General features: G+C 57.0%; 3 protein-coding genes across 3 annotated transcripts; 2 read left to right on the top strand and 1 right to left on the bottom strand.

Annotated features, from left to right (window-relative positions):
• Positions 1 to 2,396: 2,396 nt before the first annotated feature.
• Positions 2,397 to 3,116, top strand: TRAVEDRAFT_51581 (uncharacterized protein; the record flags this gene model as incomplete). The annotated part of the gene is made up of 1 exon (XM_008044497.1): positions 2,397 to 3,116. One exon carries the CDS (start codon positions 2,397 to 2,399, stop codon positions 3,114 to 3,116), a length of 720 nt encoding a protein of 239 aa, XP_008042688.1.
• A 3,795-nt stretch (positions 3,117 to 6,911) lies between these two features.
• TRAVEDRAFT_23121 (uncharacterized protein) lies at positions 6,912 to 8,110 on the bottom strand (the record flags this gene model as incomplete). The annotated part of the gene is made up of 5 exons (XM_008044333.1): positions 6,912 to 7,360; positions 7,431 to 7,558; positions 7,637 to 7,730; positions 7,829 to 7,885; positions 8,020 to 8,110. The coding sequence occupies 5 exons, from the start codon at positions 8,108 to 8,110 to the stop codon at positions 6,912 to 6,914; spliced, it is 819 nt and encodes a 272-aa protein (XP_008042524.1).
• A 600-nt stretch (positions 8,111 to 8,710) lies between these two features.
• TRAVEDRAFT_66601 (uncharacterized protein) lies at positions 8,711 to 10,136 on the top strand (the record flags this gene model as incomplete). The annotated part of the gene is made up of 4 exons (XM_008044696.1): positions 8,711 to 8,892; positions 8,944 to 9,307; positions 9,363 to 9,618; positions 9,674 to 10,136. Exons 2-4 carry the CDS (start codon positions 9,001 to 9,003, stop codon positions 10,134 to 10,136), a joined length of 1,026 nt encoding a protein of 341 aa, XP_008042887.1. The 5' UTR covers positions 8,711 to 8,892; positions 8,944 to 9,000.
• Positions 10,137 to 16,162: the final 6,026 nt, after the last annotated feature.

Genomic DNA, 16,162 nt, shown 5'->3' with positions numbered 1-16,162 from the left:
GCCCATCAGTGCCGCGGGCTCTTCCGTCAGAACCTCAAGTCACGATGCAGACACGTTTGAGGTGAGCACTTTGCGCAGCGGCGATATTCACGCCGGTGATCCTCCTGTCACTGAGATCCACAACTTTGCGTCTGGACGTGCGTCTCATGGCTCCCTCGTCTTTGAAAGCGATACTACCATACACGGCGGCGGCGGCGTGGCTGAAACCCTAGGGCTCGCCCCGGAGATTATCTGGGCACCATACTTCTCAGTTCATAGCCCTAGAGTCGGGGGAAGTGGCAGGCACTTGAGGATGTGGATCGGCTCGCGAGCATGCCGCCCCCACATGATCTTTGCGTCACGTCTGAACAACGACTCAGAGTGCTGAAGCACAGCTCCGGCAGACTGGACGTCCTTATCTTTGCCTAGTCGACTGCTGTGGCCTGAGGGCCTGAGGGCCGAGGCTAAAGATAGCAACGACTCTCTAACATCTCTGGCAACAGCCGGCGTACACGACCACATGGAAGTATTTCTCGCGGAGGAATTCTGCGGTGACGGTGGCGGGAAGCATTGTGGCGCTCGACGTTTGACCTGCGGCATCTCATCGACGGGTTTGACACCGACCGGGGGCGACCAGCCGCAGGTTTCATATTGTACGAGGGCGCCGTGGCGTTCGGTATGCATTCCGATACCTTCGCATCGGGCGGGGGTTCGGAGCTATATGTGTTGACGAGGCCGAGTCACGGTTCTACTAGCTACGTCCCTTTCCCTTCTCCCGGCCTTCCACTCATTTTGTTCCCGCATCACTCTGCTTTATACGGCATGCGTCTCACTCACACACTGAGCCTATACACCCTTCTTCTTCTGTCATTCATGCCAGAAGCTACCCCAGCTCGTATCAACCTGCCCCACCGCCCTTGGAAAGGGTTACCGTTTGGCTCTACCGAGGAGCCCCATGATATCCCTCAGAAGGAGCCGCCGCCGAGTCGCCCAAAGCCCGACCCTGTCTCAATCTCAGATCTCGTCAAGAATCTGTCCTCAGATTTTCAATGCGTCCAGAAGTGCATGAAAACGGCGCTGAAGACAGACATTTGCGTGAACCTGTGAGTAATCGCTCCCAATCAGGTGACACCTCCACCATGGCTTGCACCTGAATCCTGTTGGCAGTGTCGGCGACGCCTGTCTTTGCACCAAAATGACGGCATACACATCGGCCCAAATTTGCGTTACGGGCGAGTGTGGCTCAGCCAAGGCCCAGACACTACTCGACCTGCGCTTCGCGCAGAAGTGCGCAAGCTCTCGTAAGTGACACTTTCCTGTCCGACTCGTCGTTGCTCTGGTACACGCTATGGCCTTCCGGTCCACTGTCGGAATCTGATCGCGCCCACGTACCAACCGTTTACTGACGCCGCGAATGTTTGCAGTGCCATCTCTCAGCAGCCTCCTATACGGAACGTCTCAAACGTCTTCCATGTCCGCATCGGCTTCGATACCCTCCGGCCAAGCAAACCCCTGCACTTGTCCGTCCGCTGCCTCGGCTTCTCCCACGGCCACTGCGACCGGGTCTGCGACATGCGGGTCTCAGCAGGACACAACCGTCGCTACCCCCGTCACCACTCTGGCAACTTGAATCTCGCCTCCTACTCCAGACGTACGTGGAAGCATCTCGACCGCCATGGATGGCGTTCAATTCGCCCACACCGTCACCGACTCTGACGGTGCCGAAGCGACCAGTGCGCTGAGTTCTCCTCTCAATAACGCGGGCCACATGGAGCGTACTAGCTTTTTGGTGGCGGCTCTTGCAGTCATGGTTGTGGCGTGGAGCATATGAGGGTGCCTTAGGGGAGATATTACTGTACACCCACCGTTCGTCCGTCTCTCATTTGTCAATCTGAACTACTTCACGAAGCTCGTTATCCAGCCGCTCATTTCCGGTATACTACGTTCACGATATTCTAATACCACGCGCCTCATACCCAGCATGTATCGTTACTAGCATGATTTCGTCGTCGTATTCTTGTAGTGTCAAACGGCCTAGCCCTCGTATGATGCGTTAACTGGTTTTTCGGTACCTAAAGATTCCATATCCGCGTAGTTCCTATACTTCTGCCCTCCCCAAAAATGTATTCCGTAGAAAATTGGAGTACTTATCTTGAGTAATCGCGACCTTTCCCATCGGACCAAACGCCGCTACACGCTGGATACGATGACAGTCTGGCGGCTATGCTTCGTGAGCCTTACAAAGACGTGGATAAAAATACCGAGTGCGAGTTTCAAAATGGAAAGCAGGATGCCTACGAGAGTAGTGCAGCACGAGCTTATAAAGTCGGCTTCTGCACGACGGCTCAGCTGCCTCAGTACGATTCCCGTCCCCCAAACACCACACCTCTCATCGAGACGCTGCCAACTACATCGCCATGCCTGCGCTGCTCTTCGTGTACTCCGACCCCGGCACAGCCGTCCCCGACGCCACGTTCAACGACTGGGCCGATAACGAGCATGTGCCCCTCCGCGTCGCTATCCCAGGCTTCGAGACCTGGTCGCGCTGGATCGCTGCTGACGGAGAGAGCCCGCCCTACACGACGCTCTATGGCATCGCCTCCCCCGAGGTCCTGTCCTCTCCCCCTTACACCGATCTCGCGAAGACGCGCTCGGAGCGCGAGACCGCCATCGTGTCTAAGCTCGCCCTGCTTGACCGCCGCACGTACACGCTGCGCGAGCCCGTGTACCCGCCCAAAAATGGGGCAGCGTACGATCCGCTCAAACCGGGCCCGTACATGAGCGTCGTCGAGATCGAGGTGAAGGAGGGGGCGGAGGACGAGTTTAACAAGTGGTATGACGAGGAACATGTCCCTATGCTTGCAAAGGTGCCGGGGTGGATGCGCAGTAGGCGGTTTGTGCTGGAGGCCGCGGGCGCCACGGGATCGGAGGCGGCGGACGTCGGGCGACCGCCGAAGTACCTGGCGATCCACGAGTGGGAGAGCCTGGCGGCGCTTGAGACGGATGAGCTCAAAGAAGCGGTGTCGACCTCGTGGATGGCGAAGCTGGTGGAGACGGCGTTTGTGGAGGAGAGGAGGAGGGCGTTCAAGTTCATGCGGAGCTGGGATCGCGAGCAGGGCGGTACGCCGATCGTGTAGCGGGCTCTACGAAAAGGTTATATGATTCTAGCAAACGTATCGTGTACTGGTTCACTTAACATTGATCACGACGCCTTCTATATGTATGAGAGCATATTGTACTTGCCACACAGTTATCCTGATATCACATCGACAGGAGCCCGGGCAAACTGTTAAGCTAGAGAACGCATAGTCAGGTATAGACGGTGCCCTATTCGACGCATCTGCACGTTGAAAACCGTTGGGTATCAGACACACAGCACATAAATATCCTGCTCAGATACACTGACCCTCCGCTCCCTGGACACAACTACGCCCCAAACCCTCGCGAGTGTCCATCCAGTAGTCCACTCCCGTCCTACTCATCAGATGCATACGCGGGTAGCCCTTCCGAGCAACCGCCCTCCGACCCACGCACCCTCTCTTCGGGCATCTGCGCAGTCGAAAGCAGTGCCAGAAGGCGCTCCCCTAGCGGCCACGGGAGCACGACGAACCGCTCGTCCCCGGTAGCCACCGAGCTTCGTTGCGGTGTGTTCGGCGTGACGGGGGTGTTTGGAATGGGGGAGGGTAGCATAGCGGAAGAGCGCTGTCGCTGTCGCTGGAATGCAGGCAGCGGAGGCGGAGGTGGAATGTGCTGGAATGACAATGACAAGGGAGTCTGAGGGAGAGTGTCCAAGAGGCCTGTCCGTGAAGGATGGGCCTCGGCGGGAAGCAAAGGCAAGACAGAGTCCCTCGCGGAGACTGCCTGGGCTGTCTTCTTGGGGATGGCAGGGAGGACCTCGCTGGGCGCGTGCACGCTGCCGTTGTGCGCGCGAATACTGTGCTGTTCGGATGACGCCCAGGGCCTGTCCGATATGAAGGACGAGCGGTGCATTGAGGACGTGTCCAGATCTTCGGCGAGCCTGAAGAAATGCCCTGCAGCGTGGCCCCCAGAGGCTTGTCTACCCGCGGAGCTAGGGCAGCGGAGTTCCCTGAGCAAAGTATTCCGAACGCGTGCCCCCCGAGGTCTCTTGAGGTAGCGTCTCCGCCACCTCAAGAACAAAAATATGACCGCGACAGCCAGCAGGGTCAGCGTCGTGGATAGAACGACGGCGAGGACCGTGGATATACTGTGGGTCGCGCTCAGCGTGTTTGTAGTCGCAACACCGGACGTCTGGGTCCCAGAGGAAGAACTTGGCGGCGACGTGCTGGTTTCGGTAGGCGTAGTAGTCAGAGAGCTTGTAGGCTTCGAGGAGTACGTCACAGGCGTCGATGCACTCGACAAGTCTGTCGCGACGAGTACGCGTGATCAGTAACCATCGAGGATAATAAAGAGGAGAAAAGGGCCCGCACTGTCGATCTCGCAAAGCGCTGCTTCGTTGGCCTTATAAGCTTCAAGTTGACTCGTGGAGCATATCGCTTTGAGGCAAACGATCTGCGCCACGAAATTCACCGAGCAATCGCAGGGGCTGGATGAAATTTGTGGTTAAATTATTATACAGACAAACCTCACATTAGAATCCGAAGCCACGCACCTGAGGATTTCTGTCAAATTCGAGCACGCCGAAGAACCAAGGCTCATCGTGATGTTCGACTGAGGCCCAGTGATGTCCGATCTGGTGCACTGTATAGGGCATTCCGACATCTTATCCCCCTAGAGATCGGTTATGTGGTGTGAACCTAAGCCAGCCTGAGGTGAACCATGAAGTGTCGTTATGCAGAGTGTCTAGAAAGATTTGGGGTATACGTGAACTCCAGGTAATGGGTAAAGGAGTGTGGTGTTCAGCAAGTTTGCAGGTCTGCCCGTAGGGGGCGTCGACAGATATAACGAGTTCTACCACGCACCATGCGGCTACTGAACGGCCCGCCACCATCGTATCACAGAGATATCAGATGCCCCATTGGACGACTGGCAGCTCCCGCAGGAGGAATGGATTGTTGGCAGTTAGCGACGCTGTGGCCCGGACGGACATGTCTAGTAAGTCCGTAAAGCCTGTGGCGCCGGTGATCGTTTTTGTTATTGCACTCACGAATGGGCGGTTCCCAGCGATAACCCCAGATAGAGTCTCTAATGCCATGTACGGCGATTGTCTTAGCGCCGTCGCTGCATAAGGTGACACCGGGGACACCCTGGAAGGGAACGTCTGTGTAGACGTGTTCTCAACAATTAATGGCAGTGCGGCAAAACACTCACCAGGGCACTTCGCGGGCAGATTCCCGCCGGAACACGAGAAATTTGAGCCGAGTTGTTGTGGATACCCCCGAACGCAGCGGGTTTCGAAAGGCAGACAGAAGCTAGCTAAGTTACGGTTAAATGCCGTTGCACACCGGTGCGTTGGCGGGCTGTCTTACAAAGACTCGGACAAGTTGGGCCTGCGAAAGATTGACGCTATATCTCGGCTAAAGAACGCGCCAATGTCACGTCAAGAGACGTTCGTGATGGTGCTCTACGCCGCGTACGGAAGACGGACCTATGCAGAGTTCGTGAGCGAGCGAATCGTAGAGGCGCATGTACACATACTCTACGATGCATCAACCCACTAGCACGACGCGAAACATTTATTCAACCCTCCCCATCAAAACATATCGTCTCCTCCCCAGTTAACGCAGTCTGAGACGTGCCTCTCTTCCCCTCGAACCCGTGCCGCATGGTCGATTTCCCAAGCTCGACCCGGGCGGCGCGGCAGCGTCTGTAGGCAACGACAGCGGTCATGATCGCGAGAAGCGCGATGGCGAGCAGGAAGAACACGAAGGGCGACGCCAGCGAGTCGGTGACACGGTCCCCGCAGCCGACATGGAAACTATTGTCGGACTTGACGGGAACGCCCCCGATCGGCTTCGGGGACAGCCAGAGGTCGCGACGCCAGACTATGGACACAGGTTCGTGGCGCCAATCCGGACTCGTTACCATGCCTGGCCCAAGCTCCTCCTTGTTCGCACACTCCAGGCTGCAGGGACTAGTTACGAAGCATGGAGCATGCCTCGAAGGAAGTGTCTTGGGGAAAACAGGCGTCTAACCGGAAACAGCGCCGCATAGAGCCTTCTCGGCGGTGACGAGATTGCTGAACTGGACTGGGCCCGAATGCGTGAGATTCGAAGAGGGGCAGAAAAGAGAGCGAATGCGCGTACGTACTTTGCAGCGAACAACGGACACTTGCGAGGGGACGACCGCTAGTCAAAGTTTTTGAAGTATGTAGGAGGATGACTTCTGCCTCAGAGTCTGGCTAGTGCGCATCTATATAGACTGAACAGAGCGCTTCAAGGGCGATATACTCTCCCCCGGCGGGAATATACTCACCGTAGTTACTCTCCGAGTGAGAATTAGACGGCTGAACGGTTCGCTGAATTTCTTAAAGTGGAGTATCATCTTGGAGTAGAACGCCGTCCGTAAGATGTGCTGTGACGTGTAACTCCGTTTTTGGTATACGGCCTCAGAGGAGATCATTGGGACGCACCTGTCATGGGGCCGGAAGGCTAGACCAGGTCTAGATGAACGCGGGGTCACATTGTTTGATACCATCTCTGGAGACTGCAAAGGTAACAAAGCTACATTTAAATGTGCTTGCCTGCCGCGACGCTGACGAGTCGTCTTACAGAGCAAGCAATCGGCGCTATATCCGGCTGAAAACACACCGCCATCACGTCAAGAGGCGTTAACAATGGCATCCTACATCGTGTACAGAGGATGTATCTATCTCGAATTCGTGAGCGAGCAATTAGAACGAGGTATATATACACCTACCTGAGTTGCACCACCTTCTCGCAGTACGGCGTTCAACGATCATCTTAGGTTCTCCGGGAAGTCATACGGTCTCGTCAACAGTCACTTCCCCTTCCTTACGCAGCCTGAGACCAACCCTTCTTCCCATCGATGGCGTGCATCATCGGGCCCTCGAGCTCAATCCGCGATGCACGGCGACGTCTGTACGGGCCGACCGCAGCCACGGTGGCGAGAAGCGCAATGACGAGCGGGAGGAGCACCAAAGGCGACGCCAGCGCGCCGGTGACGCCGCTCCCGCAACCGACGTGGAAAGTGTTGTCCGACTTGACCATAGCGACCCCGGTCGATTCGGACGAGAGGTCGCGACGCCAGGCTGTGGCCTTGTCTTCGCGGGGCCATGCTGTAGCTGCGAGGTCGCGGGGCCAGACCGTAGCGGCGGGGTCGCGCGGCCAGACCGTAGCAGCGGGTGCGCGGCGCCAATCCGTGATCAGCTCGGGCTCACGACGCCAATCCGGGCTTGTTATCATGTCCGAGGTGAGCTCGTCCTCCTCAGTGACGCTCCGCGCTGCGGGGACTTAGTATCGAGAATTAGCCTATTTTGAGCAGTGCGTTATGGGGATAGACAGGATACTGACCAGAGCCGGCGCCACAACGAGCTTCCTCGGCAGCGACGAGGTTGCTGAACTGTTGAGGGGTGCAGATGGACTGCAGGCAGGCAGCGTTCTGCTTGACCGGGGCCTCGGCGCACGTGCAGTCTTCAGCACTGTCGGATAGAGGTGATTGTCAGTCTCAGAACATTATGATCGGGTAGTCAGGATTTACAAGGTAGAACGAAACTTACAAGAGCGCCTCCGCCGAATCACAGGTGGATGGGAAGACAGACAAACGTCCCGTGTGCTCGCAGAAGAAGTCGCATTTACATCGCGAAGCAAGGCCTAGGACCTTCGTTGAGTTCGAATGATGAACTGATCACTGGGCCCGACAGCGTGAGATTAGAAGGCCGGGAGGGAGAAATACCATGGCGAAGACGTACCTTGCAATTTCTTGCAGTACAGTTCGCGCGGCTTTGACCGGGAAGCGATGTCCTCGACTATTAGGGCAGAATGAACATCCAATATACGAGCAGGTGTGCAGCTTTGAAGCCCATTGCGAGCGTTCGGAGGACGATAAACTGGACAAGGCGGTGCCGGTGTGTTAGGCCTCCCCGGATGGAAACACGCCTACTGTAGTCCCTCGCCGAGTGAGAGTCGAAGTGGTTGACGTTTCGCGGATCTTCCCAGCGCGGAGCAGGATCATGGAGCAGAATGCTGTCCATGAGATGCACTGAGGTATGTCATCCCGCCCTGCGTATGTGGGGAAGCGCACTGGGACGTAACCGCCATGAGACCGGACGGCGAAAACGGGTCTAAGTATTTTGGTACACGGTCACATTGCCTGGTGCCAACTTCCTGGAGGTCGCTTTTGAGGGATATTCGCGAGTAACTCAAACCTCCAAGGCGATGCGATGTCGCTGTTTGACATCACGCTAGTATATGTGAGTGTTGGAAGCAGAGGAAGAGGGACGAAAACGCGCGCGTCTACGTGAGAAGGTTGAACATGCGATCCACGTGGCATATAGACGCCGACACAACCGCAGTGCGAGTGGAGAACGATGATGCCTTGCTCCTCCTACAATGCACTGCTAGCATGACTGTGTACGAACGGTACTGTCTGTACATCGGCTCATGTATGCTGAATAGCGATCAGAGAAACCCTGCATCTTGAGCGCTGAGCAGTCATCAAACACGGCGCTGGCAGTTTGCGCCGCACGGTACCGTGTTCCTGCTTGATCATGATGGTGCTGTCGTTGGCTGAGCGGGGTCAGTTCTCACAGGTGCTCATTTCGACAGACATGCCGGCATTCCTGTACTTCGCTGGCTTCTATTCCGGCCCTCAACACACCTTTCTGTTCTCCGTTCTCTCCCCATAGGAGCCGAGCGAGTCCACATGATGCCACGGACCAACGTCGAGATCGCCTTCCAGGACAGCCCCCAAACTTCCAGTGATTTGGCATGTTCGCCCCAGGACACTGCGCAGATTCATTTCACGGCCGCATCCGTACACATTGCTTTCTATTTTGACGTGGGCGACGCTGATAACTCCCCTCAGGGCCCTCACGAGCGTCGCTGACTCCGCTCCTCCCGCCCGCTTGCACACCCCGCTATCATGCATCCACTCCTTTCGGTTCCGCTACCCCGTCTACTGGTTATCCTTGCCCTTACTCTCCTACAAGTCTCTGCGACGCTCGCTGCGGGGACTCGGAAAAACGTGACTGTCGATGATACCAACGGCAGCAGCACTGGCGTTCAGATCGCGTATTCGCCGCCAGGCGCTTGGAGTGTCGGGCAGAACTGCACGGCCTGCCAGGCGAAACTCGACAAGAGCCAGGCCTTCGATGGCTCCTGGCACGACGTCAGCTTTATCTCGGACAACCCACCGCCTACCCCCATCAGCGCATCGCTCACGTTCGACGGTATGTCCCCCACGGTCGTCGTAACTGCCCGTTTCCGCTCACATACGGAGCACAGGAGTTGGGGTGTACGCGTTTTGCGTAATCACGCGGTCGAACTCAGACCCGAACGGGAACTGGGACCTCTCGTTCCTCATCGACGGCGAGCAGTCCGGCACGTTCAAGCTCGCTCCAGACGGCGATGCCACGTACCACTACAACGTCCCCGTGTACGCGAACGACTCCCTCGCGTCCGGGAAGCATACCTTCACGATGGTCGTGGGCCACCCGGGCGGGCAGTCGTCCATTGCGCTATTGGATTACATGATCTTCACGTACGTACCATCGCGCTCAAATGTTTACAAGCCGCTCACTATGACCTCGGTACAGCCAAGAAGACGACGCACCTACTACCACCAGCTCATCCATCTCCGAATCGTCCAGCCCATCCAGCGCACCGCACTCGTCCAGCGCGCCCAACTCGTCCAGCGGAGTCACCACCAGTACGTTGCCCATCCCGACCTCCCCCCCGAGCAGCCACTCCGGCGCGTCCAGCACCCTACCTACCCCTGTCTCTACTACCACGACTTCGGTCAGCACGTTGACCTCTGCCTCGTCTGTGACCTCAGTGCTCTCGTCGGGCGTCAGCTCGGCGACGTCTGCGGCTGGCTCGTCTAGCGCGACCAATCCCGCCGGGGGGCTGAGCAGCGCGGGCTCCAGTCCGAGCGCGTCGCCGTCGAGCAATTCAGCTTTGGGGATGCTTAGGTCGGGGATGGGCGCGAGGCGTGATGGTGTTGTTGGTGCGGGCGTTGCGCTCATCGGCGTCGGGCTCGGCGTCGGGTTGGTGTTTTGAACGTGGACAGCTTTGAGACGACGCGAACTATTTAGCGCATCGGCACGCAGTTCTGTGATATGGTTCGTTGTATTTGCGTGTCAGAATTGATGCAGGCGTTAGCTTCGCTGTCTTTATCAAAGCAACCCGCGGGCGAAGCGCGAGACACGCGAGACGCTATGCCTCTTGGTGTGGGTGATTCTCAATGTTCGCTGACTTCATGATTGCGCATACTGCCTGAACGGACATATGAGGTACGCCCACGTCTCGTCTGCGCGAAGTTTTACTAGTAACAGCTGGACCCTTAGGAGCATACTTGTACCGTTTGTTTCAAGCCCGGAACTCGAGCGCTCGACCCCGTGGTGTTGGTGACAGCGCAGCGCGATGGTTGCCGCATACGATGTACAGTTCCTGCATCTCCGTTATACAGTATAAGTAGCACTGAACGGACAGTAGACCCCCGCAATTCAGCCTTTACATCCACCGTAGGTGCGCTTTCCCCCCTCGCTATGCACCTTCGCCAGCATCTTACTCCTTTCTAGGTGAAGTCACCACACAAGACTCCTTCATAGCAGCTTTATGGGCCCACGTCGCCGCCAAGATGAATCTGTGAAGGGACTCTCTGGGGGTTTCACCGTGTCCCCCACGGACACCTCCGGCCCCCAGCTCGCGACCGACACGCACCCCATCTCCCAGGCGATCACAGCACCACCCCTTGCAGACGGACAGAGCATCACTCTAACCTCTAGCATGCCGGCGAGCAGCTCCACCGTGATCTCGTCCGGCAGCAGCAGCTCCGGCGGCCATCTCACGAAAGTGATCGTATCGGTTTCAACCGTCCTTGGGGTCGCCGTAGTAGCGTTAGCAGTTTTACTCTGCTGGATGCGGCGGCGCTGGCGTGCACGCCGTAAGCATGTGTCTCTCGCCTCAGCAAGAACACCGTGGCAAGGTGGGAATCATTGCTGCTATCCTCAAAGGCCTTCTTCATAGCTGACAGCGGCCAAGCAGCTCGCCAAGCTAGACGCGCTGCACTCAACGACCGTGACGCGGCGACTGTTACCACTAGCGTCCGTGCGCGCATTGGGAGCGTTAGCGACGATTCTACGCTCGTGAGCGTTGGTGGTAACCTTGGCAAGGAGACGCAGGCGAGCGACAACTTCCCCGCAGACGGGGCGCCGAGGCCGTTTTCAACCACGGCCAGTAGCGCAGGCACAGATTCGGGGTCCCTTTCAAGGGCGCCTTCGCTCAGCCAGCGTTTGTACGCTTTCTTCGCGGGCGCAAGGACAAGAGCCGGCTCTTTGAGCAGCGGAGGGGACCCGCCGCCCGCATATGAGCAACATGTACTACCCGAATACGGGGCTCTGCCCTAGTATATGTATGACCTGTCGTGGCACAGAAAGAAAGACCCCCCTATGTCGTTTATATCAAAAACTATGCCCTCGCGTCTGGAACGAGCGGGATTGCGAGTAGGTTAGGTGTCAGGAGTGTACAGGTCGAGGGTGAGCGCGGTTTCTTGCATTTCGGTGTCAGAACTCACGCCTGCTTTAGTTCCGCTATTTTTGTCAAAGCGGCATGTGAACGAAGCGCGAGCCACGCGAAAAAACCGTGCATCTTGTCTCCGGGGTTGGGTAATTTATACTCCTCCTCTATGTTCGCCAACTTGTGATACTATCTGATTGGCCTTAGGAGGTAAGCCCATGTCTCATCTGCGCGGGCTCCACTCACAGAAGTAGGTGGGCCTTTAGATGTATATAGCCGTATCGTTCGCGTTAACCCGGGGGCTCGCGCGCGCGACTTCGTGGTGATGGTGATGACATCGCGGCGATAATATGGGGATGGTCGCAAACATTGTATGGTTGCCGCATCTCCGATATATAGCACTAACCGGTCAGTGGAATTGGGCCATTCAGCCCCTAGGTCCACCGCAGGTACGTTTTTCGCCCTCACTGCGCATTGCCGCCAGTATCTCATCCTTCTCAAGGCCTAGTCACCACATAACATCTCCTCATAGCTGCTCCATGAGTCCAGATCGCCGCCAAGATAGATCCTTGAACGGGCTCTCTGGGAATCTCGACGTGGCCACCACGACGGGCCCCTTCGCCCTTCAGTTTACAACCACCTCAGACCACATCGTCCAGTTAGCCACAGTACTACTCCCTACGGATGGACCAACCACGTCTAGCATTTCGGCGAGCAGCCCCGGTGGCCCGCTCTTGAAAGTGATCATATCGCTCTCAACCGTTCTGGGGTTCGCCGTCCTGGCGGCAGCAGCGTTACTCTGCTGGACGCGGCAGCGATTGCGTGCCCGCCAAAAGCGTGTGCTCCTCCCCGCACCGTGGCCAGGTGGGAGTTATCGCGCCTCTGCCCAAAGGACCTCATCGTAGCTGACAGTGATCAAACAGCTCACCGGGCGAAACGCGCAGCACACAACGACGTGGCGGTTGCCGCCAACAGCGTCCACGCGGGTATCGGGGGAGCCGGCGACGACTCGACGCTCACCGGCGTTGGCGGTGACCCTGACAAGGAAGCGCAGGTGGACGGGACCTCCGCAAACGGGGCGCCGAGGCGGGTTTCGGTCACGGCGAGCAGCGAGAATACCGGCCGGGGATACTTGAAGGCGCCCTCGCTCGGCGAGCGTTTGTGCGCGTTCTTGGCGGTCGCAAGGACGAGAGCCGGATCCTTGAGCAGCGCAGGGGACCCGCCGCCACAGTACGAGCCACATGTACTCCCTGAATACGGAGCTCCAACGTAGTATATGGCTTGTCGTGGTAAAGGGAAGAATTCTCATATCTAGTTTGTATAATTACGTCCGTCCTTGCGTTCGATAAGACGAGTCAAATGGCTCGGTGCGGGCTGAGTCTGTAGCGCGAGCGCATTGCCGTCGAGTAACGCATTGCCGTCGAGTAACGCATTGCCACTCAGCGTCGTTAAAGTTGAGAATGGGCGGGGTGCTTCGCTCACAGGGGTCGTCCTCGATACAGCTTTCGCATTGTGAGCGTACGAACGAAAAAGCTGGTTGTTAGCCTTAAGTATGCAACATCGACTCTTCAATTTTGACAGGCACTGTGAGCAATTTGACGTACCTATGTAGCTGATGTACCGGCCTGCAATCTTTTGATATGGTTTGTTGCATCTTGATATCTGAACGCACGCAGGCGTCAGCTTCTCTGGCGCTGTCTTTTCAATGGAGTTCAGGATTCTAGCGCGGACGAGGCCCGAGTCGGAGCTAAGTCAGGGCCACTCATTCAAGATCATGGATGTGGAAGATTTGGACGCTATGTCCGGCAAGTTGTTGCCCATATGCTGTACCTAACTGAACTTAAGAAGTACTTCCAAATTTAGTGCAGGTGAGGCTGCACTCATACGTACTATACATTACTCTAGACACGCGCCCGCCGTATCACCACGAGGAGTTAGGGTTCGGCCGTCTTGAACCCAGTCGACGACACTGTCTCAGGCAAGCACTGGTACAGGTTCCCAGAGGCTAGGAATGATACCACAACGCTGCGATTTGAGAGGGGACGTGCGATGAGATGCATCCTGGAGCGACTGAGGATGGCGTGAACCGTATCTACATCCCCGTTATATACTACTAACACATCGTCGCTAGACGGCGACGCTCCTGCTAGATCCCTGCATAGGTGCACCCTCTCATCTCGCCTAGCATCGCGAACCGTTCTCTCCTCAAGAAAGCACATGGCCTCCTCTTATGTCAGATCACTGGATAGTATGCCCGCGACGTATACCCCACTCGCCGACTCCACTCAGCTCTTGCTGAACACGCCTACACCAGCACCTATCATGCAGATGGACAGACCTGCCACGCTGTCTCCTTCCAGTAGCAGCAACACAGGGCCCGTCGAGCTTAGCCTACCCACGGCACTCCTTGTGTCGCTCACAGCTGTCCTGGGCGTCGCCGTGGTGGCGATAGCAGCAATGCTCTGCTGGATGCGGCAGTGGAAGCACACAAAACGTCCACGCGCACTTCGCGCTCACGGACGAGGCCAGCCAGGTATGCATTGTGTTACAGTCTGGCTTAGGCATCCGGCCGAGAAATTGAAGCTGACAACGGTCAAAAAGCCTACCAGACTGGGATTGAACGCGCCGCCACCATCGCCACTAGTTCCGTCCCCACGCCGCGCATCGGCAGCACCAGTGACGATGCTACGATCGTGGCCCTTGAAGGTGTCCCCAGTGAGAAGCTGTACCAGGTCGCCGCCCGTGGCCCAGAAAGAGGAGTCGGAGCAGCAAGGCCGCCTACCATCCGGTCGACCGCGGCTACGGACCCGGGATCCGTGCGGGCGCCTTCGTTTAGGGCGCGGTTGTACGCGTTCTTCGTAGGCACTAGGGCAGGAGGCGGATGGATGGGCAGCAATGTTGAGGACGGCAGAGACCCACCGCCGGCGTACGAGCCCCATATGTTGCCCGAATATGCATCTTTAGCATAGCATATGACCAGTAGATATTCGCATATACGAGGGCAGGAGTTTCATATCTATTGGGCATCGCACGCCAAGAGTCGCCCACAACCCGTAGTCATCGAGTAGTCAGCTGGCAAAAACCCTGATTGTGAAACTTCATACTAAAATCAGATCATGATGACGCACCGAAGACCTTTTTCCTACTCGTGTACGCGAGTCGATCGTGCGTGTGCGCGCTGGTCTATATCCACGCGCCGGAGTGGTGTACGTTGGGGCAGACGACGCGCTTGAGGTGCTCAATGTACGATTGTGGGGCGGAATAGGTTGAGATAGAGGCCGTTCTGAGTGTATACACATCGGATGTTAGAAGTTACGGGGAACGTGAGGTGCCTCAGAGGTTATATTTCTCATAGCCCGTGAAAAGTATGCGAGTTAAAAGGGTAGAGAGTGTTGCGGAAGCCCGAGAAATGCACGCACCGAGCGACTGCCCCATATCATCGATGTCGGCGATGAGACCCAGGTATGTGAATGCGTTTATGCTTCAGTACGCCCGGGACCAGTGCGTAGCAGATATGAGGAGTGATGCAAGAGTGAGAATCGCGGGAATGTGAGGACGAGGACATTGGGGGTATTTAGACTCTACGGCGGTCGCGTCCTGATCCCTACATGTTTGTGGGAGCGGTCGCGATAGAAGGTCCCGGTCACCACGCCAGTAGGCGCTAACCTTGACACTTTTATTGGCGTGAGGCTGTGCGCAAGTACAACTTTGTTGGCCTGACAGAAGTGCCATATTGTTGATGATATGCCATTCACCGCTGTCTCAGTTGCGTGGATTTCGGATCTAAAATATTACAGCCCAGTGAGGGCGTGCTCACGGCTTGAAACATAGGGTGGCCGCATCCCCCCGTTAAATAGCTCTCCCGAGCCGGTGAACTCGCGCTTGCATTTCCCGTATAGTATCTCCTCCTCTCCCTCCCCCAGAGGCGCGTTATCGACAGCACAAGTCCTCTCTGGCACCAGCTATATGTCTGTCACCGAAATCCTATTCTCCGGCACCACCGCCACCACGCTCCCCACTCAGCTAGCCATTGACACGACCGCAATAGTCGAATCAAGGTCGTTTCCCTCGGCACCCGGCTTCACCGTAGTGGGCTTCACGCCAAAGCGCAGCATCTTCATCCTGCCGACGGATAGCAGTGACCCTGGTGATACTGGTCCGTCTACGGCAGTCCTCCCATCGCTCTTAGCCCTTCTGGGTCTCGTCGCAGTCGCGATAGGGACGTTGCTCTGCTGGATGGGACGGTGGAAGCCCCGCCGTATACGGATGTCTCTTGCCTCAGGAAGAGCGCCGCGAGGTGAGAGTCGTCATAGGCATGCCCAAATGATCCGGAAAGCTGATAGCAGTCACGCAGTTCGTCAGGTTGTATGGGCTACGGCCGACGACGCGGAGACGGTCACCACCAGCGTGCAAGGTGTCATTGGCAGCGCTGTAGGAAGCTCCACTATTGTCGATCTTGGCGGCGGTTCCGGTAACTTGAAGGAATGGTATCGAGGAGCCACCGGTACAAGAGATGCGCGGGCCGGTCCTCCTACCATTCGGTCGGCCGCAACTGCGGATCGATCGTC

This window comes from Trametes versicolor (genome assembly GCF_000271585.1).
Source record: "Trametes versicolor FP-101664 SS1 unplaced genomic scaffold TRAVEscaffold_11, whole genome shotgun sequence".
NCBI classification, from domain to species: domain Eukaryota; kingdom Fungi; phylum Basidiomycota; class Agaricomycetes; order Polyporales; family Polyporaceae; genus Trametes; species Trametes versicolor.
This window is presented reverse-complemented; position numbering and strand designations above follow the sequence as displayed.